This window comes from Callithrix jacchus, chromosome 14, assembly GCF_049354715.1.
Source record: "Callithrix jacchus isolate 240 chromosome 14, calJac240_pri, whole genome shotgun sequence".
Classification (NCBI taxonomy): domain Eukaryota; kingdom Metazoa; phylum Chordata; class Mammalia; order Primates; family Cebidae; genus Callithrix; species Callithrix jacchus.
Window position 1 is genome coordinate 8,052,703 of NC_133515.1, and position 22,767 is coordinate 8,075,469.

Genomic DNA, 22,767 nt, shown 5'->3' on the forward strand with positions numbered 1-22,767 from the left:
TTGAAGAATACACAGTCACCTTTTTACACAGTAGTAGATCTACATACAGCACATTTTACATATGTTCTCTAAATACTGGGGGCCTGGGAAAATTCCTCCCCTCTCCTCACTTTTTTTGGAGCCTGGGTCTTGCTCTATCACCCAGGCTGGAGTACACTGGCACCATCATAACTCACTGCAGCCTCAAACTCCTGGGCTCAGTTGACCCTCCTGCCTCAGCCTCCTAAGTAGCTGGAACCACAAGTACAAGCTACCATGCCTAGCTAATTTTTACATTTTTTGCAAAGATGGCGTCTCACTGTGTTGCCTAGGCTGGTCTTGAACTCCTGGGCTCAAACAGTCCTCCCACCTTGGCCTACCAAAGTGTTGGGATTATAGGCTACCATGCTTAGCTGAATTGATTTTTTTAAATCCTATTTTGAGATTGTATTTTTAAGATGAAATAATCTTAGAAGGCAGCTATTCATTTGGAAGAGTGATTGCAGATTGGAAAGTAGTCGTGTGTATATCATGCTGTGGAATGACTCCTGTTGTGCCTGTGGGCTTGATTGCGGTCTGCTGCATGGGCTTCTGGCACATCCATTGTTTTTTATTGTGGCGTGTGAGCCTGTTGTGGTGGTGTTTCTTTCTGGGGTGCTTTGGTTTTTGGTTTTTGCATGTTTGCCCCATAATCCAGCAAGGGAAGGGGCAATAGTGGTTTCTTGATGACCCACTTTGGGACTTCCCTGGAGAGGGACCAATGGGGAAAGTTCTCAGCCCTGACCAAGGTGACCCTCATCTCCAGGGGAAGTGATGGAGGGCGTGGTGAGAGGTGCCGTCACTCCTTCTCTTTCTTGTTCTTCCCCAGAATTCAAAGGGCAGCCCTTTAGGGACCAGTCAGGACCCCTCATCCCATGAGTGAAGGGACACCCATTCCAGCCAGAGCCCACAGTTTTAAATTTTAGGAGGAGACCTCTGCATTGGTGGCTTGTACTTCTTCCTGCTTTCTTCAGCTTCCTCAGATGGTCTGAAAAATAATTTTATAATATTGGATTGATTGGGATCCTGGCTAAGAGACATGCAATTTATCATCACTATTTAGTTGGACCCAACACGCAGGGGGACTTGAAGTTGGTCCTTCAGTGCCTCCTGATTGTTCTGGGAGGGGGCTGGGCTGTAGGCTTGGCATCAGATCCCTAGACACACACACTGCTTGGTGGTGAAGAGGTGGGAAGGAGGGAAAGCGAAGGTTTCAAAGCCACTGAGGAGTCTGGCTTCACCTCTGGCTTGCCACATTCTCCACTTTCTCTTCATTTGATGATTATTTTTCAAAGTAGGGAAGTCCTAGAGCAAAGGAAAGGGAAAGGAAACCCAATTTTCTGGGGACTGCTGAGGTCAGAAGTGAGAGGAAGAACAACTGTGGGTGTGTTCACAAGGAGCTTGAATTCCTGATTGACCAAATGAAAAAGTTGGTTTTGGCTGTATGGGGACAAAGTCCAACACCCACTGCAGTCTCTGCTACACTGTGATAACCTGACCCCTTCTGTAAAGGGCCTCAATGTCTCCACTTAAGTACTGCTTATAAGTTAATAGATGAGGTTCTGAGGTGAAAGCTTACGATCATTTGGGTGATTATGAGATATGATTGTTCAATACCTGTTCACACATTTAAATACACAAGTAAAAATACAGGTATGTGCAAATACAGCTAAAAGACTGAGTCATAGTTTAATATTTCAAGCTTCTGCCATATAGCCAGAAAGAATCTCCTAAGATATATTTTGCTCGTCAACTAGAGTAGCCTAGGAGAACATCCCTGAGTCACAGAACCCTTCATCTTAGGGTTAATTGTGGCTGGGGTTGGGATGATGCTGTCGTCCTTTTCAGATTCTGGAGAATCCCTTAGAATCTATTCTTGCTCTTTTCAGTACATCATCTGGCTGCCAGTCCATAATCTACATACCACAGGATGTCGTCAGAGCCAAGGAGATCATTGCCCAGATCAACACCCTGAAAACCCAAGTTAGTTACTACGCAGAGCGGCTCTCAAGGGCAGCCAAGGACAGGTCTGCCACTGGCCTTGAGAGGACGCTCGCCATCTTGGCAGACAAGGTAGGAGGAGTGCCCTGCTGCATGTGAACTGGAGAGTTTCCTTGAGTTTCTGGAAGCTGCTGGGCAGCCCAGGTGTTTCTAAGGTGGTCCACAAAGAGAGTGACGTTGGGATGACTTTGAAGATCTACCTTACGTCCATTTCCCACAAAGGCCCAGGGAGGTTTCATGATTTGTCCACAGAACTGGACAGGCCAAGGGCAGAGCCCAGGGTTGATGACTCTTAGGTACAGCTTCAGGTACATGTGCCCTTCAGCAAGTCCATGGGGCTCATTTTGTTGGGGCTGAGAGAGTTCCACTGCTTTCTCAGTAACAGCCTCACCAGCACTTTTTTTTTTTTGCCGCGGTTCTATTGTAGTTGAATTTGAAAACAGAAACTGAGCTATCATACAGACATAAGATAAGAACAATATAATTTTACTTGCTTATATATAGTCAGTAAACCAGCTTCTACTTAGCCATAACTTGATCCTGATTTAAAAAAACGTAAGTATTCATTCATACTGAGGAAGTGGCTGTATCAGATCCTTCTGATGGATAATGCTTTTTCCCCATTACTCAGTCTCCCTCTCAGTGCACACACACACGCTCACACACACATACACAGATTCCAACTACACTTCCCCACTGACACTTTGCTGTTGAGCTGCTCTTCTTGATCAGAATGTGCTATATCCTTCACATGTGTTCATACAGCATAAAATGTTCACACAGCATAAATGATTGGGACACCCTCATGGCCTGGTGGACGGAGAGCATAAAGAGTGATAGGTGGGGATTAGATATACTGAAAAAGAAAGATGTAGTTGTCAGCAGTAACATTATGAACCACAGATCCTGTGTTGCATGCAGAATTCTCCAAAACCAAACATGTGCCACAAATCCAGCTACCCAGAGCCCAGAACTTGAGGTATTATATCCTGAGGAGCAAAAGATAAGACTTCCACAGTTGATCCAAAGTAAGGCCTGAACCCTGGACACTTGCCCACTAGAAGGTAGAGGACAGGCCAGGAAGTCTGTCAAGGCTGGGGCAGTGAGCTGTCTCTGTAGGCCCCTTCCCTAGCAATCACAGGTCAGAGGCAGGCAGGGATCAGAGGATATCAGAGATTTCTCAGCCTCCTCTCCTCTTCCTTGGTGGGAAATTCTTGCTAAGATACAGCCCAAACGGGCCACATGGTAGTCTTTGTATTTAGACATCCTGAGGGATGCAGCCCTTCAGTTGTTTTGCCCTATGGATAAAGGCAGAGGGATGCATTGCTGGGCCTTAGGCTCATTCTCCATTTCTGAGATAAGGCAGGGGCCTCCCCAGCCCCTGGCCTGGACTCAGCAGCCTTGGTTTATGTACACCTGCAGACACGGCAGCTGGTCACGGTCTGCGACTGCAAGCTGCTTGCCAACTCCATTCATGGGCTGAATGCTGCGCGGCCTGACTACATTGCCTCCAAGGCCTCCCCCACCTCGACTGAGGAGGAGCAGGTGATGCTTAGAAATGACCAGGACACCCTCATGGCCCGGTGGACGGGGAGAAACAGCCGATCTTCCCTGCAGGTGGACTGGCATGAGGAGGAGTGGGTGAGTCTGCTGCTGTGGCTGTCATCCCACTGCTGGACTTGGGCTGGAAACCACAAAGACAGTTGCCAGTCTCTGCCTCTTCAAGGTGCCTCAAGGTTTGGCTGCTGTGAACAAGCCCCAGGTTTCCTTCCTGGATGGCTCCTTGGCTCATGATGCAGGGAGGTAGACTATTTTCAAACCCTCGTGTCCAGATAGGGGCAGGCCTGCGCTGGAGGCAGGGCCAGCCTCTGACCTGGATGGAGAGAAAGAGAAGTGGGTTTTCCTCCTGAGCCTATGCCCTGTTGGAGGTCTTCTCTCCTTCCCCTGCTGCCTGTGCCTTCTGTGGCCTTGGAGTGCTTGAGAGCAGTCAGCCCTCTCTTGCTTCCTCAGTGCTCTGTGTGCTGTTTGATTTTTCAGGGCTATGTGTGTTTGGGGATGTGGGAGCTTGGTGCTGGGGCAAGTAGGTGTGGATTTTGGAGCTGCTTGCCCTGACATTACATCACATTATTGTTCCTCACAGAATTGGCACTGGAAGAAGGATCTGTGTTTCTTGAGGGAGTGACACATTGTACAACTTGTTTTTGCCATTTATTGGGACTACTGCTTAGAGGCATTGTCCTGCAAGTACTGAATCAGCAGCGAAGTGCCTTCCTATAGGCTGTGTGTGTTTCTGCAAATCATTCCCAGACCTCCCTCACCTCTTCCCCACCTCTCCTATCCCAAATTTCCATTCCCTTCCATCAGAAGGGAGGCCTCCATCCTGTCTGCATGTGATAGTTGTAGGAGGTCTGCAGTTCCCTTCAGGCAGCGCTGGAGGCACACCTGGCCTCCAGAATAGTCACTAGCAAACATCTCCCAGACTCTAAAAACAGTGGCCGCAGGACATTGATTCATCATTGAAAAGCAAATAAAACTTCGATGGGGAATTAGGAATCATCTTTATATTTCTAAACTTTGAGATATTTTAATTAAGTGTGGAAGCCTAGGGCAGGGCATCCAAGGAGGGCGATTTGGTTTTTGTTCTGTTTGTGTTTCTGTTTGGGAGAGCTGACCCACACAGACCTCTTTGATTTGGAAGGAGAAAGTGTGGCTGAATGTGGACAAGAGCCTGGAGTGCATCATTCAGCGTGTGGACAAGCTGTTGCAGAAGGAGCGGCTGCATGGCGAGGGCTGTGAGGACGTCTTCCCCTGTGCAGGAAGCTGTACCAACAAGAAAGGTAACCGGGACAACCACGCCTACTGGATCAGACCAGAAGACCCCTTCTGTGATGTCCCCTCCTCGCCATGCCCCTCCACCATGCCCTCCACTGCATGCCATCCTCACCTGACGACACGTGCGTATGCATCCATGCTTCCTCCACGCTGCCTTCACTTTACTCTGTGCTGCCTCCGTTTGTCTGTGTCTCTGACTCCATGCCCTCCTCTCCCATGCAGACTGCAGGGAGGGCTGCCAGGTGGAGCAGGGGCATCCCAGTGCCTGGAGCATTGGGTAGTGAGAGTAGACTCTCTGGTTCACTTTCCATATAACTGGAGCCTATGTGTGATTCTGTATCTCTGCCAGTCAGAATCTCAGGGTGCTCCTGGGACACATTACCATGGATGTAAGGGTTGGGCTCCTGGGCTTTTCAGGTTCGTAAAGCAATCTGAGAACCTGAAGGAGGCCAGGTTGCAGATGCCTTTCTGATGTGATTGTCTATGGCATTAGGAATTGGTAGAATGAAAGGGAAAGGGGAATTATGCAGGGACACAGCTGGATGAGAGATAGTGGCTCTCATCCAGTGGACATGTCTAAAAGCTGGTTGGCGTTGGCTGAGCACTCTCTTATCCAGCAGAGGAATGTTGCCTTGGGACTTGGTAACACAGTCAGAGAGTGGGACCCTGTTCCTGGGCTTCTGGTGGGCTGAGTCGGGGTAGTTTGGCAAGACCCTTCAGGGTAGGACATTGGCATGAAGCAGCACACTTCTGAACACTCGTGTCTGCAGAGACACAGCATAACGACACTGTCCTGCAGATGGCCTCAAAGCTGGGAAATGGGTGCTTTCTAATATGCATGTCCTTGGTCCCTGCAACTAAGGTGCTCCCGCCTTTTCCCATAAGAGCCGGAGAGTTACAGGCTAGGCAGCTGAGACTTGCCTGCAGACCTAGTTTCTGCCTCCTTTTTGTTCTCCTGTGGGAGTTTTAAGCCATAGTGGCTAAGGCCCAGTTGTGCTGGGATTAGGCGTCATGTGATGAGGGCTTTTAAATTCTGAATTGGGGAACTTCCATTCAAGATGTAAGTGTGCTTTTTGGTCAGAGCCTCTTGGCAAATCCCCCATCAGGTTATAAGATGCCCTTCGCCTCCTTACTCTGCCTGCAGTCTGTTTCCAGGGCACTGTCTCACTTGAGCCTGTCTCGACAGTTACCACGTCACCCATCTCTCCATCTATGAGGGATTATAGTTTCACTTCCCTACACCTGTGATTGGTTCATGGAACTATTTTGTCTCTATTCATGTTCTCTTTTTTATGTAAATCATGTTCCTTTTTGAAATTTTCAGAAAGTTCCTTGTTTATTTGTCTTTTTGCTTTATTATCTTGTTTGTGATTTTGCATATTTCTGCAGATATGAAAAGAGTAATTTACTGGCTGTTTTAAATGTGAGAGCTAGTTTATTTCATCAGATGGGATTATCCCCAACTTAAGTGTCATATTTTTTTCTAGGCACATCCTGTATTGTTTAAATATAGATACATTTTTATTCAGTTTTAAAGTTATTTAAATGAGCATTTATATATGCTATTTAGGGTTTGACTTGTGTGTGTGCCATAAAAATCAGCTGTTATAATAATGGAAATGTGAAGCTTACATTTGAGAGAGTCTAACTCTGCTGATCGGTACTCAAAGAAACATATGAAACCATATGCCACCAAATTATCTGTGGACAGTCCTTAATTTAAACATCTTTAGCATAGCCAGGAAGCTGTTCAGTCCTCAGTTAAGCAGGAGGATCAGAAAGAACCAGACTGTGAACTGTTTCTTTTGGTGAGTCTTGTCCACAGTGCCATGCCTTGGGCATATCATGACTTTTTATACCATTCCAAGTTACTGGAGCCATTGTTTTGGCTTAATGAGCAAGTATATTCACACCAACATATTTATTATATAAGAATAACTCTGTACTGCTCCAAAAGGCATCATCACTTTTCATTCCAGTTCTCTAACCTGTCCTAGGTCCTTGGTTTTATTTTTCACCAAGGAGCTACCCTGCCTCAGAGCTGCCCAGCCCTGATCAGCTGGGGGTCACCCAGGGCCAGAGCTTGGTTGGGGACCCACTGACAAGTCCCTGCCAGCCAGAACCACAGAGGCTTCTCAGACTTCCCTCTTTCTTGTCTCTCCAAAAGTCTCCCGCACCCCTCCACGCCCTCCTGCCAAGGTGCACCACCATTGCCCCACCAGGATTTGGTGGCTTCTACCACCTTCCTCATGTACAGACAGTTGCTCTCCTCATACCCAAAGAGACACTCAAAGTAAGTTTTTCTTAGTCTGGGGTCTATGGGTACACCCCGGGTTCTTGTACCCCTTAAGTCCAGAGTGGTTATCTATTCTCAACTCCATGACCTAAGACAAGGTACAAGCCATTATTCTAAGAGTACCAGAGAAGACCCACTCTTTCTCCCCTTGGCTTGAAAGATGAATTTTGTAAATTGGGTTTAATTGCTGATGCCTTCACGGGAATGGTCCCAAGCCAACTATTTGGGATAACCACAAAAGCTCATAAAACAGGCTCCTAGACCTTCCTCCTCTTTCACACACTCAGAATCCTAGAAGAGGGGTTGTGGGGAGGCAAAAATCTGTATTTTTTCAAGGCCTTGCATAACCTGATTAGCAGACCATCATGTAAGAGCCATGATTCTGAATCACTCAACACTGCTGTGGGTTTCTGTCTTTGTTAGCAAGATGGTCTCAGGGATCTGGGTTCTTTTTGTTTGTTTGTTTTGTTTTGAGATGGAGTTTTGCTCTTGTTGCCCACACTGGAGTGCAGTGGCATGATCTCGGCTCACTGCAGCCTCCACCTCCCAGGTTCAAGTGATTCTTGCCTCAGCCTCCCAAGTAGCTGGAATTTCAGTCATGTGCCACCATACCCAGCTAATTTTGTATTTTTTAGTAGAGATGGGGTTGCTCCATGTTGGTCAGGCTGGTCTCGAACTCCCGACCCCAGGTGATCCACTTGCCTCAGCCTCCCAAAGTGCTGGGATTACAGGTGTGAGCCACTGCACCCAGCCAGGGTATCTGGGTTCTAACGAAGAGGTCGAACTCTTGAACTTACAGATGCCTCTGTATTCTCTTTCCCCTTTGCCGCTTTGAAAAGTCACTTCCAAAGACAATTAGAGAGGAAGGATCCTTTGCCCCTTCTTTACAACCTAGGTTGTAAAATTCCCATAAAGCTGGTTCCAGCTGTTCTTGGGGATCTGAGACCACCTCATTTCCACATCCTGAAGACATTCTTTGAACTGAAAAGCTCAGACATAAAGTAACATGAACGTTTTATTCCATGATTCTTTATCAGACTTGTTTTCTGTTAGATATTGCACCCAGTTAACTTGAATTTTTAGTTTTGAAGGGAAATACAAAATTGAAATAAGCACATCCCAGTGTGACTTAGTATAGGTGAAATGGAATCAAAATTGGTATTCTTTGAGGACCTGAAGGGACATTCTAATTGGAGACTACCCCTAAATCACAAAACCTAACATTCAATTTAAATTTGGAAGATTGGCATAGATTTTCTTTGGTGTACCAGTTTCATTCCTGGATCTCAGCAGTCGACCTGAGCCCAGGCTTCCCCAGTAAATCAGAGCAGTGGGCCTGACTGGGGAACACTCCATGTACGGGTCAGTCTCTCTCCTTAGAAGTTTGCTTCCAGATGCTGCAAGTCAAAGTGAGGCTCTGCCACTACAATGTGATTTATGTGGGTGCTTTTTTCTGTGGCATTTATCACATTGTAATAAGCTAGATCGCACATCCCGAAGAGCATTTTATGTTGAAATATCAGCAACATGAATGTTTAAGCTGGGGAATCGGTCATTGTTTACCACTGCCTTGGAGCAGCCGGAGTGCTTTCATGAGTCTTCTTGGGGAAGAGGCAGTCAGGCACCCAGACCTCTTCTCTGTTTGTTAGCCACCTTACTGCAAGCTGCTGATGCAGCTGCTCTGAGACTGAGTTGCTTGGTTTGAACTGTGTGCTTAATCATCCATGTCGCCCTCCATTTCTGTGCAGATTGCAGTCCCCCTCCTGAAGAGTCCAGCCCAGGTACGTGGTTTCTGTTCAAGGCTCCTGCCGATGCCCTTTTAATTAATACTCGGGTAGTGTTTTGTAGCTAAATTACCAAAGATTGCCTTATGGTCCCGGGGTTGTGAAAGTATCCCAGGACCTCCTTCATTGTGAGGCGTATAACACTTTTCCAGGTTTGATGAGGGACCAGTTGGGCTGAGGAAATTGTGGCCTGAGGCAGATCTACCACATGTATTTGTTTTACTCTTAACGTTCTAAAGTCTTTCTAGATGAGTGCATTGGGCTTCCTGAAGTGCGTGGCCTGAGGTAGGGAGGTACACATTTGGACTTTCTGGGTGCAGTTTTAGAGTTCTTATCAGACATTGTGATGGGCCTCAGTTGGAGTTAGTGCCAGAAATGTAATCTCTTTGCTGCATTTGCATGTAGAAACCAGTGTTTACAGTTCTAGTTCAGGGGTTGGCAAGCTACAGCTCTGAGCTAAATCTTATCTACAGCCTGCTCTTGGAAATCATGTTTTGTTGGAAACTAACCTTACCCACTTGTTAATGTATTGTCTATGGCTGCTTCTGTACAGCAATGCCAGAGTTGAGTTGGTTGCAGCAGAGGACCCATGGCCTTCAAAGCCTAAAATATTTACTATATAGCTCTTTACAGAAAATGTGTGCTGACCCCTGATCTAGTGCTTACTGAGTTTCCTGGGTATGGCTTGTGGTTTTGAGCATGAGTCCCTCAAAGAATATGATTTGACGTTCTTTTTCTGACATTCCAAAAATCAGCTGCATGGTCAGTCTATTGCTTGCATATTTCTGACTGGTAATAAATATGAGACAGCAGGATACTTGCTTGATGTCTAGAATGTAGTGAGTCCATGACTGTGGGATTTACTAGGCTAATACGCTATTCCTGTGCATTGCTGGTGAAGCCTGTCCACCCATACAGCCCTGTGAGTCAGCATAGTATGGCGACTCCTGGCAGCAACCCCAGGGTGCTCTTTGAAGTTAGCTCATTGGCAGGCTAATCTGATTGGACACATCATACTCTCCTAGTTTGCTTTCAGCTCCTTTGCAGTTTCTCTTTCCCAAAAAGTCAGTATTGCCTTGAGCAGACCTTGGGCCCTACCACACTGGACCCTCAAGGTTACTGAGGCCTTGGTAGATGTACAAACAGTTGACCTCGGTCTCCTCCATTGCCTCTCCTGGGCCCATGCCTCATTCTCAGGCCTCCTCAGCTGACCTCCACGGCTGGCCAGTACCTTCAGATCGAGCTGACTGTTGCCTGAGCCTCAGCAGTGCTGAAGCCTGGGGCTATACCCAGCAGTTAGGGCCAGGAGAGGGCTGGTGGTGTGTGCACCTGCCCCCATAGAAGCTCAGGGGGTCTTCTCAGTTCTGGGCACCTGAGGGTTACAGAACTAATGGGAAGTCTTGTGAGTCCCCGGGCAGCACACAAGACAATGCCTGGCCGGTAGAGCCTTCCGTATTGTGTGTCAGCTGGGCCATTTCTAGAAGCACTGATGGCTTTTCCACAGTTGATGCTGATGGACTGAAATGGTCCCTGCAAGGGGTTCTTTTGGCTTTTCCTGTAGAACTGCATTTAATATGGGCTACAACATATACACTTACAAAGACATACACACTCTCCCTTTCTCCCACCCCTACCAATGAGGGGAGAATGCAGAAGAAAAGTACATATTTGAAAGTGCTCTTCAAAGTTATCCAAATTAGTATGACCCATGAATTCACTACCATTCTACAAACATTACGGGCTAGGAACTTTCCACATGGGTCAGTGATGTCACCCAGACGTTGTTCCATTGAGCTTTTTTTTCATAGCAAAGCTGTCTCAGTGAAGGAAGCAGAGTATACACCCTTCACTGACTCCAGCGTCCCAGGTGCCTTTACTTCATTAGACCCTGGGTAGAAATAATGTTACTGCCCAAGAAATTCATTTTGTTTGACATTTTAAAAAATTGTTCCAGACATGTCTGAGCCTTCTCTGGGCAGATGCCACATTCAACTTCTACCAAGTTCCACATCTCCACTTCTCCAGGATAAACATCTTAGTGCTTTTTAGCCATTCTTCCTATACTACAATTTTTTTTTTTTTTGAGATGGAGTCTTGCTCTGTCACCAGGCTGGAGCACAGTGGTGCAGTCTCAGCTCACGGCAACCTCCGCCTCCTGGGTTCAAGCGATTCTTCCGCCTCAGCCTCCCGAGTAGTTGGGACTACCGGTGCATGCCAAACACCCGGCTAATTTTTGTATTTTTAGTAGAGATGGGGGTTTCACCATGTTGGCCAAGATGGTCTCGACCTCTTGACTTCCCGATCCACCCTCCTCAGTCTCCCAAAGTGCTGGGATTACAGGCATGAGCCACTGCGCCCGGCCTACTACAATTTTTTTTTTTTTTTTCGTTTTTTTCCTAATGTAATAAAGCAATCATTCTCATAGGAATTTAGTTTAAAGAGAAATAGGCAGTGAAAGGTTGTATGGAGAGAGCTTGCTTAGTCAAGTAAAACCACTTGTATATTTTGATCATTTTCAGATTAAAATAATCATGATTTTTCATGGTATGCATGGTAGCTAGAAAAGCAAAGTAAAATTGGCAGCATTTGCTTTAAGAGCATGTACTTCTTAGTGAAGCGTAGTCTTAATGACTGCCTTCCTTTCCCCAAATTGTTTGGCTACAAAAACCTGTTTGCCATTGGCATTTTTGACAGGCACTTCAAAAATTGGCATACATTCAACAGAATTCTTCAAAGAAACAAAAACATGGTCTCTGAGAACTTCATGGAGGAAAGAGACTCGGACATTATCTAGTGCTTCTTTCTCATTTTATAAAAAAGGACCCACGTGGCTGAGGGGTCGAGAGCCTTGTCTGTGGTTACCGCTGCTCAGCAGTGGCTGGGGCCAGGACCCAACATTTTCTATCTCTCAGTCCAGTGTTCTTCGTCACCATGATTCATTTGCTAAGACCTCACTGCTGTGGACTTTCTAAATTTAAGCCTGCTTTTTCCATTACACTTACAAATCCTGTCCACAAACAGTTAGTGTGCCTGCATGTACAGTTAGTTCACCTCCAATTTCTGAGCTGCTACGTGTACTTGAAAATTTGCATTAACCAAACACTGAGTGTAGGGAATTCTTTTGCATGTTTCAGGTATTTCTTTAGGTTTGTCTCTCAGTGAAGTGCTAACCATTTAGCTTGAGAGAACAGAGCCAACCTGCCTTTCTCTCAGTCTCTGAGAGTCTGTTTGTCTAAGACAGAGGCTACCCTCTGGCAGCTGCACAGCTCCCACAGCCCATGGCCTTCTCGAGTGCCATGACGTGGCCTGGTGCATTCTGTGGCTCAAACCCTCACCCTGAGGGGCGTGCACTGCCCGGGCTACTCCACAGCTTCTCACCATGTTTGGTGTGGTGGATTCACCAAGTGATGATGATCAAATGCCTGTTTCTGGTCTTAGTGACCTGTTACAAATATAACCTTAATGAGAGCCTGTCTTCTCTTTTAAATGTCTTCTAAATAGGGAGGAAAAAGAGTCAAAACCCAAAATATCTTTCACCCTGTTTTTCTCTTTTGAGGTTCTATTTTTAAAACGTTGTTTTGGTACAGGGTCAAAGTTTCCCTATATTCCTAAAAGAAAACTAAGCTAAAATTAAAAATAGCACTGGGGAAGGAAGGTGGGGGCGGGGAAGAAGTGAGTACAAGGAAGGGGCCGTCCTGAGGGCTGAAAACTTGGGAGCTGTAAGGAATAGTTCTCCTCTAGGTGTGCAAGATGAGAATTGAACACAGTTGCGCACAAGACTGGGCAAGGGCAGAGAAGCCTCTGACTTGACTTCATACCCAGGTCAAGAGAAGGGAGATTAGAGAATCTTTCTGGTGTCCTTCCTCTCCGGGTGGAGGTGCTACAGTGCTGTGGAAGGAGATGGTTCTCTGTGGACAGAAGCATTTTCTGACCTCGTCATGACTTGCAGAAGCTTTTTTGTTGTTTTTCTCCAGAGGCATTGTCTTGAGTATTTCTGTCTAGGGTCCGCAACAGGTTCCGGAGACCAGGCATGTGTTGGTGATACCAGAGTAGAACTGATGTTTGAGTTTGCTGGAAAGAGCTACTGCTAGAGGGCTAGAGACTGGGTTGGTTCCAGGCAGAGCTAGAAGATGGGGTGGAGATGGGGGAGTGGGAAGACTGCAGTGGTTAGGGGCCAAGTGACTTGTTAAATTGCCAGAAACTAATTCTTAAGATCTCTCTTTCTCACTATGACCCCTTCACTTGTGCCCCAGGTGAATGGAGTGAGGCCCTTTACCCGCTGCTGACCACTCTCACTGACTGCGTGGCCATGATGAGTGACAAGGCCAAGAAGGCCATGGTATTCCTGCTCATGCAGGACAGTGCGCCCACCATAGCCACCTACCTGAGCCTGCAGTACCGCCGTGACGTGGTCTTCTGCCAGACCGTAAGCCCCGGGAGCACCCCAAGGGAGGCCACGGGCACCTCTCAACTTAGAAAAGACACGCTTAGGAAACCCTTCCCTCTTACTTCACTTGTAAAAAACCCCAGATGGCCATATTAACTCCTGGTGGTTCCTCTAAAGATTACTCAATAGAGAGGTCTAAATTTCAACATAGGCAGGAAAGCTACCCTGGCAGCCCATCCTTGCTTCTCCCAAGGAACTGGCACCTGCAGAGTCTGCCAGTTTTTTGCCCAGGAGGTAGTGAGGGCATGGGTGGCACAGGCTTCTTTGCTGCCTTTTGGTTTTTTACTGCACAGGAATTTAGTGAAGGCAACATGGGTGTTTGCTGTCGGTGCAAACGTTGTTCATGAAACGGTAGGTGCCTTAGCGCTGGGGCTTGTTGCAAGACTCTCATTGTTGAGAGAAGTGAAATCTTGAAATGAATGTAACAAGTTTAATAGTTTCCAGTAATCAAATTAGTAAAGTGAACAGTGATTGGGGGTTGGGCTGGTTCTCTGCAGGACCCCCCCTATCCTGGGGTGTCCTGTTTCATCCTCCAGAAAATCTCCCACTAGGGAAACTTTGAGTGACCCTCTTATCTCTCACTTCTGTCTTTTGCTGTGGTTAACTCAGTTTCCAGCCAGGGGTGGCATGGCTCTATGAATAGATAGACCCTTTCACATGAGTATTTAATTATGGGCTTCCAGAACATCCCAGAAATAACCCAAGTATAGGTCAGGTTAGAAGCTGGGCCAAAACCAAACTCACTTTGGGAGCGACAGAAATAGAAAGCCCAGAGTGTCAGATGTCTTCCCATGGCCAGGGCATGCCCCATCTGGGCTTCCAGAGGGACAATAGGTACCACTGAAGCCCCTGTGAGCAGTGGCAGCAGAGGGAGGAGGGTGGGTGGGGTGGGGCTGTGCGTGATCTGACTGCCATTTGGTGAGCAGGCATCTGACCCTGAACCACTTCACCCCATGCTCCCACAGCTGACTGCCCTCATCTGCGGCTTCATCATCAAGCTTAGGAACTGCCTGCATGACGATGGCTTCCTGCGGCAGCTGTACACCATCGGGCTGCTGGCCCAGTTCGAGAGCCTGCTGAGCACCTATGGTGAGGCACCTGGGCCAGGAGCGGGAGCCCCGCTTGGTGTGTGGTTTCTATCCTTTCTTGTTAGGTATTTTTCTCACTATACCAGTAATGCATGCTGATTGAAAAAAAATCCAAAATATATGACAGTGGGCCAGATGGCAGTCCTGGCAGTTAGACACACACACCTTGGTTGGGTTTGCTGTTGTTTCTGGTTGAGGATGGATGCTAATTACTAACCAGTAAATTTCCTGTTGGACATTGGGTTGTTTCTGAAACATCAGTGCAGCAGTGGCATCTGTGCACAAGGCACTTGTGGACCTGTTTCTGCAGCTACTGAATGACTGGAAGGAGAGTTGCTGGGTCAGAGGGTAAAAATACTTTTAAATTCAATAGATATTTCCAAATTGCCCTCCCAAGAGGCTCTCTTCTTCCTACCCTTGTTTATTATTTATTCCTTCTGAGAAGATGATAGCAAGTATTTGTTAATCTTTGGAAATTGAGGACATCGAATAGATATCAAGCCCTGTGTTATGGGAGGGTCTAGTCACAGCAAAGCTGCTTTAGCATCTCTCTTTTTATGTTTCAAAACTGGCTTTGCTTTCTGAGTATATGTGTTTCTGTATTCCTCCCTGCTGTCCTGTGCTTGCCCAAGAAAGGGTGGGAAATGATGGTGTGTGTTTCCACCAGCTGCATGTTTTGACGTGGCTGTGGGACTTCAGTAGCAATATTGACTCACAGAGGGGCAAGTTACAGGGGAAGAAGCTCCCCCTGCACCAGAGCCACATCTGACACCCCTCCTGTCACAGCCAGGCCTGAGCTTGGCGCCTTCTGCCGAGACTCTGGGGAGAGTAGCAGGGCCCTCTGCTTGACAGCTCCGCCCATCTCTCGTGTCCAGGTGAGGAGCTGGCAATGCTGGAGGACATGAGCCTTGGGATCATGGACTTAAGGAACGTGACCTTCAAAGTCACTCAGGCCACTTCCAGTGCTTCCGTGGACATGCTGCCCGTCATCACAGGAAATCGGTAGAGTGTTGGTTTAAATTCTCTGAGCCACAGAGCAGTTTCCATGTTTGGTTATCTCAGGGAATGTGCTCTTCCTTCTGAATTTTTTTTATCCTATTTCATTCTATTAAATGCTCTGATTATAGCCCCCTGCTGCCACTCCCTTAAAGGTCTGTGGTTGGCAGTTTGGCCATCACTGAGCCAGAGGGCCAGCCCAGGCACTGTGGTCTGCTTGGTGGCCCTTTGGCCTCACACTGCTCTCCCTCTCTCTGCCTTTTTCCAGCGATGGGTTTAATGTGCGGGTTCCTCTGCCAGGCCCGCTGTTTGATGCCCTGCCCCGGGAGATCCAGAGTGGCATGCTGCTGCGGGTGCAGCCCGTCCTCTTCAACGTGGGCATCAATGAGCAGCAGACGCTGGCTGAGAGGTGCGTGCTGGCCCCTTGGGGCTGTGGGGGTGCAGCGACCATGGAGATGATGCACAAAACATACTTATCCCTTTTCAGGCTCCAAGTGCTAGACAGACTCTGTCATTCTTCCTTCCTTTGGTCATGTGTACACATTTTCATCATGACCATGTACCTGACACTGAGGTGATCTTTGTCCTCAGAGACTCAACTGATGGGAAAGAGAGACATGGATGCAATAATGAACACACATACAGGGCATTGTGGGATCCTGAGTAGGTAACCCAGTGAGGTCTAAGAGATCTGTTGAAGGCTTCTTGGAGTTGCAGAGGATGGGATTTTGAAATATGAGTAGGAGTTAGATGATGAGATAGAGGGGAGAGGTATCAGATTAAGAAGACTGAACAAAGGCCTAGTGGGGAGAAATAGCATGCAGGCCAGGGCATCAGGTTCCAGGCAAGGATTGGCAGGTGGGGATAGACAGGCTTTGTGTACCAGGCTGAGACTCATGTCTGAACCCAAAGGCTTACACCTTGTAAACTGCCCTCCAGGATCACTTGCCACACTGCAGAGGGGAGCTGTGTGTGCCTGTGTGTGTGTGTGTGTATGAGGAGAAGGCCTACTGGCCTTCTACTAGTACATGAGAATATTTCCTGTATTGTCATTTATTGTCTAAGATATCTAAACAGATCATTAAACTACACACATCACATTATCTTCCTGTGATGTGTGTAATATCTTAAAGTACTTTCTGTGGAGGAAATTTGGTCTCCAGAACAATATGCCATATTCCTGCTGGGCCTTCTGATGTCCAGCCCCAGTGGTTGATGTCCATTGACACCTAGATGTAGAGTCACCCCAACTTGGAAAATATGCTGGGAGATGCTGAAGAACTTTCAGTGGGCAGGACATGGTCAGATTTACTTCTCAGTAGGTCGTTTTGCTGGCATGTGCCAGGAGGAGATGAAGGGGACAAATGTGAGGAGGAGGCTGCTGAGGGGAGTCCAGACCAGAGGTGGGAACCTGGATCAGGGCTGGGGAAGTGTTGGTGTTTTGCAAAGGGGCAGGCTGGGGAACTGTTGAAGTGGTCAGTGGAAGGGTCTGGTCTTCAGTGGGGCTGAGGTTGAGTGATAGGAGAGTATACCAGACATTGAGCTCATAAACTAGCAGGAGGGTCGTGTCCAGGGGCAGGTGGTGAGCTGGGTTTGGGCTGAGGGCCCAGAAAGCAAAACCCCAAAGGTGTAAGCAGAGCTGGAGGAGCTTATGCCAGGGAGAGGCAGAGCTTCACTGGAGCCCCAGCAGGAAGGTGGCCTAGGGGAGGGAGAATGATGGTGCCTGTATCCAATATTTGCAGATCCCAGGGACTTGCAGGAGCAGTTTCTGGAGGGGGCTGAGGCAGGGCCAGGTGCAGTGAGCAGAAGGAAGGGTGGAGGATGCAACACTGAGAACAGAGAGGATTTGTGAAAAGCAGGTTCTCTGCTTTATTCCTTCATTGGCCCAGAGGTCGCTGGCATGCTGGGCTTGTTTATAAGCTGATGGGAGAGCCCTCACAGGGGAGGCCACAGGCCCAGGGGCAGGGATGGCCCCCGAGGGAGCAGACGCCTAGAGAAAAGGCCATTGTGGGCACCAGGGTGGATGGGCTGGGACCCACAGGAGGGAGTCCTGCCCTCTGAGGGATGCTCTAGGGCCACAAAGAAGCTGATGCTCAGAAGGGCCCTCAGGAGGGATGTGTGGGACTGCACTGGGGCCCAGGACCTGGACTTTAGAGGATGCATTTTCTAATGACCACTTTGTGCCTTCCTGGCAGGTGGCATTCCATAGCCTTGTTTCTTAGGCATTTGGCACATGCTCACTTGCAGCACACAGGTGTAATCAGGGTGAACTGCAACAGTGAGGACAGGGCAAGGGTTTCATGGTCAGTCCCGCAGGGACTGGCAGTCAGGCATGTTCATTCTGCAGACAGAGAGTGACTTCAGATTGGAGTACAGGGCTGCAGACTTACCTTCCAGCCATACCTCACTGCCATCCCCCCTCCTAAGTGCCTCAGATAGGAGGAAATCAGGGACTCTGAGCCAAACGGCCATGGTGGGGCTCCTGTGCTGCACAGGATCTGTACCAGATTGTGGTCTGATCATCTGTCAGGCACTCCTCTAACACATGATTCCTGCCAATGAAATGTATTTAAACTGATCAGTTGCCTTTATGCTTGGAAGGAGAGTGGCTTAGAATTTAGATATGCACAGTAAATGTTTGAGAAAGTCAACGTTGTTAACTTTCATGCAGTTGTGTTCATGTTAGAAGAAAGTGACATTAGCCAACTAATGGCATCCCCTTATAACCTCCCAAGGTTTGGCGATACATCTTTACAAGAAGTCATCAATGTGGAGAGTTTGGTGCGGTTAAATTCCTACTTTGAGCAGTTTAAGGAAGTTTTGCCTGAGGATTGTAAGTATTTCTTCAGTCATGGTAGGTTTCACTTACTCATCTTTTTGTCAGTTTGGATGTCTGAGCTCTGGCTTGCCCTGCCTCTGTAAGTGCAGTCCCAGAGGTACTGGCAGTCAGATACTGTTCCTTCTCTCCCTAAACACGCATACAGAAAGAAAAGCTTCCCTTAGCTGTGGTCCTCATTCATCTCTTTGCTGTTGATTCTTTACTGGCCTGTGTGACATGGCTCCTTCCCACGCTGTCATAGTCACTGACATTCGATGTGTTTGGTGGCACCCATCATGCACCTGCTGGTAGGGCTTGGGGGATCACAGGAGGACTCACCCTTGGCCAGGTGTGCGGCCAACGCACCTCCCTCTCTGGTGCTTAGAGAGGAAGATGTGGGGCCGTCCTTGCTGGGTGTCTGGGAGCAAGATGGCCCCATCTCAGCATCTCCTGGAGGCAGTGGAGATGCCGGCAGTAGTCTCTCTGCATGCCCCTCAGTGAAGATGCTGCAGCGAGGGCTCTCAGAGCTGCACTGCACTGTCTACATGTAGAATTCCCTCTCATATTCAACCGAGTGAATGTTCCCTGAGGACCTGCTGTGTAAAGTGCTAGAAGGTCTGATGACGAATGAGGGGTAGACCCTGCCTTGGAGAGAAAGCTGGTCCCAGAGTGCCCGCTTCTCTGTGCAGGCACTGCCTCAGCCACTAGGGGGCACCACGCAGCCGAAGGTGTCGTCCTCACTGCGTTACCCTACTCTCCTCTGATAGGAGTTTCCAAACAGGGAACCCATGTTGGCTGGGCTTTGAATTGTGCAGGCTTCATCTGCATCCTGTACGGTAGACCTTAGAGATTAGAGATAGTCAAACAGTAATGCCGGTGAGCCTTCACAGGTCACAGATGTGCCAGGCACCAGGCTGGGCTCTATACACACTTCCACACTGACCCACAACAGCCCTATGGGTTGGTGTTAGGATCCATGTCCAGATGAAGAAAGGGGTACCTGGCTCTGAAGCCCATGTGCTTGGATTGTGGCTGAAGCCATCCTGCTAGGAGAGACTGAAGCCAAACACTCCGGGGCTGGGCCAGGGAGTCTGTGGCTTCAGTGGTGTTCAGCAGGGAAGCAGTGGGGAAAAAGCTGCCTCTGTGGGTTTATAACAAGAGCATGTGATTGGATTTGAAGAGGGGAGGCAAGCCACTGATGGCCAGAGTGAGGCTGTGACACTCCAGATAAGATGTCATTTCACTCTGACTCCAGCCTGGTAGTGACAGTAGGTGTGGAGAGAGGGACGAGCCATTAGGAGGGTTTGGGCTGAGAATGTGCTCCTCTGCGGCCACGTGCAACACTGGGGAGATAAGGGCTGTGCCTACTGGGAGAGCTGACGGATCTGGCACTGGGCGAGGATGTTGGAATTGGCAGCAGCAGCAAGGGCCACCCCACCGATGAGAGAGACACAGGGTTGCAGGGGAGGGTGAGCTCAGCACTGGCCCCAGCTGAGCTGAAGACATGGGCAAATGACCCATGAGGAGTGCCGATGTGAAGCCACAGAACAGAGCCCTTTTATGGTTGAGGCCACTGAGTGGCAAGACGAGAAGGGACTGGAACAGCATCTGGAGGGACCCTTGCTTCTGGGGACAGAGAGGAAAAAGGGACTTAACAGAAGGCCAGAGAGAGCATCCCAGGCTAGCAGGAAGGAGGCAGGAGCCTGGAGGGTGTGGATGAGGAGCTGCTGGTGATCTCTCCTGGACAGTCTCACTGTGGTGGGGGCTGGGCCAGGGGTCAAGGGGTGACAAAATGGCACTTCTTTGGAATGGACCACTCTGTCCCAAAGAATATCAGTGACTTTAGGGATGGGGCAGTGGGCAGGTGGGACATACCTTGGAGATGCAGGGGACATAGGAGTGTTCAAAGGCCTGAGGGAACTCACAGGACTGGAATATGCGAGAGGACAGCAGAGTCACAGACCAAGCCCTGGAGTGGGCAGGCAGAGGGTGCCTTTGCAGGGAGGGAAGGAAGGAATAGAGAAGGTAGGGACATGAATGGAGGAAATACCACGTGCTCAGGTCGGGTGGCCTCAGTTTCCTCAATAAAACAGGTGTTCTTGTCCTACTCAACATGAGAGGTGAGCACGAAACTGGGGCCTTGAAGGGAGTGGAGGTAACTGGCACAGATGCAGAGAGCCTGGAAAAATACAGGTGCGTGGGCCCTACTCCAGAGTGTGGTGGGCAGGGCCTGGGCATAACTCCCCAGGTGGTCCCTGTGTGCCACAGCCAGGGTGATAAACATGACATTAAGTCAAGGTGCTACGAGGACTTGGCAGCTGAAGACCGTCAGTACCGTGGGCAGTGGAGCTGTTAAGAAGGTGTCCTTACACTCTTTAGCAGGGATTGGAGTTCACACAGCAGATTCGTCCACACTCACTGCAAGCCGGACCCCCTACTATGCACTTTATGTGGATTCTCTAATCTGATCCCTGCAGCAGCCCTGGGAAATAGGCATCGGTTTCACACCCACTTGGCAGATAAGGAAACTGAGGCATGGAGGGCAAGTCTCCCCAGGAGCTGGGCCAAGCCCAGGCAGCATCTTATCTTCTGACTGCTCTAGGGGAGTGGATGGGCCCACCCGCAGGACTGGCCAGGGAGCCACAAGGTGAGCAGGGAGGGAGTAGGGGACATGCACTGGGGCCGGGAAGAGTGGGAGTAGTGAGTGGCTGCAGTAAGTAGGAAGGAGGAATTTGTGCCCAGCGCCTTGGCAGCTGGGCAGTCCCAGGGCTCGGGAAGCCATAGACAGTGAAAGGCCCAGGGTGGGGGAGGCCTCCGGAAGCAGAGCAGCCAGTCTGGAACACACAGGCAGGAGCCAGCTGACTAGACTATGACCCAGGAAGCTAGGGCAGATGCAGCCAGGTACCCTTCCCCCCAGAAGAATGGCTGGTCTGTGAGGCTGAGGAGATGAAGCCCACCAGCTGAATACCCCCAAACTTTGCATGGTTCCTCTATGGACAGGTATTCATTAAAATAGGGGCTGCAGGGGCAGTCAGCCAGAAGCCACAGTGCAGATGTGAAGCCACAGGTGAGATGATGCTGTCTCTGCCAGAGGGCAAATGCCCTGACCCAGCTAGGCTCCCCTCCTTTGGGGTCCCACAGCTTCCGTCTGGGCTGATGCTGGCTTTCTGTCTCTCTGTCTCGGCCCCGTCCCCTGACGGGTGTGGTGTGGAGCATTCAGCAGCAACGTGAAGTAATTAGCACAGGACCTGTGTACACCAGGGCAAGGCTGTTTGGTGGAAACCAGGTGTGCAGTTAGATCCCAAATGTCATGTACTTAGTTTGGCTTTGGGGATTTCAGTGCTGTGGCTGTTTTACTCAGCCATGACCTTTAGTCTCTTCTCTTTGTCTTTGGTAATCCCAGTGTTTGAAAATCCCAGAGTACCTTTTGGTAGTGGTTGATTTTTTTCTCAGTTTTGTCTGGGGTTTCTCAGTAAGATGACCTGATGGATTGGATCTTCAGGCCCAAGGGGTCCTGGAAGGCCCTGGAGACTGCCAGAGTTGAGGAGGAGCTGTTAGGATGCACAAGCAGGGGTAGTGTGGGCCAAGGGCCCCCTGGAGGAGGCTGCGCTTTCCAGATCCCTCCCAAGGTTTCCAGGCCTGCTTGATGGCCCAGACCCACTGCCCCAGTTTCCTCCATCAGGGGGAGGTTTTGAAGACCAGCTGGATCTCCCTCACTCCCTCCTAACTCCCTCATGTGTGAGGAGTGCGGGAGGCAATGGGTATATTTACAAGGAGTCCTGTGGGTGATTTGGTGGCCATTCCCAGTCCCTCAGAAGAGCTGAAGGGAGATAAGGAATTGTCCTTTGAAGGTAGCACTAAAATGGCAGTGAAAGAAATTAAGTGCTCACCACATCAGCAGCCAAGTCTTATCCCCAAACACCTCCATCCCTTCTTCAACTGGAAACTTGTCATTTTACCAGTTTGTGCCACAGCAACTCACTTGGGTGGGCTCCCTCTGTCGGGGGGAGTTCCTGGGTGCGGCACCCACTCCCATAGACTCCTTTTCTCTTCCAGGTCTGCCTCGGTCTCGCAGTCAGACGTGCCTGCCAGAGCTGCTACGGTTTCTGGGTCAGAACGTGCATGCCCGGAAGAATAAGAACGTCGACATTCTCTGGCAAGCTGCTGAGGTACTGTTAGAGAGAGGAAAGGGAGAAAAGGAGTCTATTGCTATGCCCACTACCAAAGTCAGACAGGAACATTACAAAGTAGAATCTCAGGAGGAGAGCAGATCTCTCCATCCTGGTAGAAGAAGGAGTCACTGAGTACATTCTAAAGCTCTGGAAGAGACTGAACAGTTCTCGGAGTCCATTCCTTTGGGGCTGCCTGAATTCTGAAAAGCTTGACACAGACCATTTCTTGAGGCATTTAGTAGCCAGGCTGATGACAGTTGTCACCCTCAGAAGCCTGGCAATCGATACCAGCTGAAACCCACTATCTACTGCATC

General features: G+C 49.0%; 1 protein-coding gene across 50 annotated transcripts in view; it reads left to right on the forward strand.

The window, feature by feature from the left end:
• The window catches only part of INPP4A (inositol polyphosphate-4-phosphatase type I A), a 153,094-nt gene that overhangs the window by 113,688 nt on the left and 16,639 nt on the right, over positions 1–22,767 (forward strand). For 21 of the 50 annotated variants that reach the window (XM_035271676.3, XM_008980109.5, XM_078348715.1 and 18 more), the window contains 10 exons: positions 1,908–2,091; positions 3,442–3,660; positions 4,718–4,856; positions 8,896–8,928; positions 13,185–13,357; positions 14,344–14,467; positions 15,342–15,468; positions 15,731–15,871; positions 18,198–18,295; positions 22,337–22,449. In XM_035271676.3, the coding sequence (XP_035127567.1) occupies positions 1,908–2,091; positions 3,442–3,660; positions 4,718–4,856; positions 8,896–8,928; positions 13,185–13,357; positions 14,344–14,467; positions 15,342–15,468; positions 15,731–15,871; positions 18,198–18,295; positions 22,337–22,449 (1,351 nt within the window). Of the gene's footprint in view, positions 1–1,907; positions 2,092–3,441; positions 3,661–4,717; positions 4,974–8,895; positions 8,929–13,184; positions 13,358–14,343; positions 14,468–15,341; positions 15,469–15,730; positions 15,872–18,197; positions 18,296–22,336; positions 22,450–22,767 lie in introns of all 50 variants that reach the window. The other 29 variants (XM_078348703.1, XM_054244539.2, XM_035271669.3 and 26 more) reach the window with 2 other exon arrangements.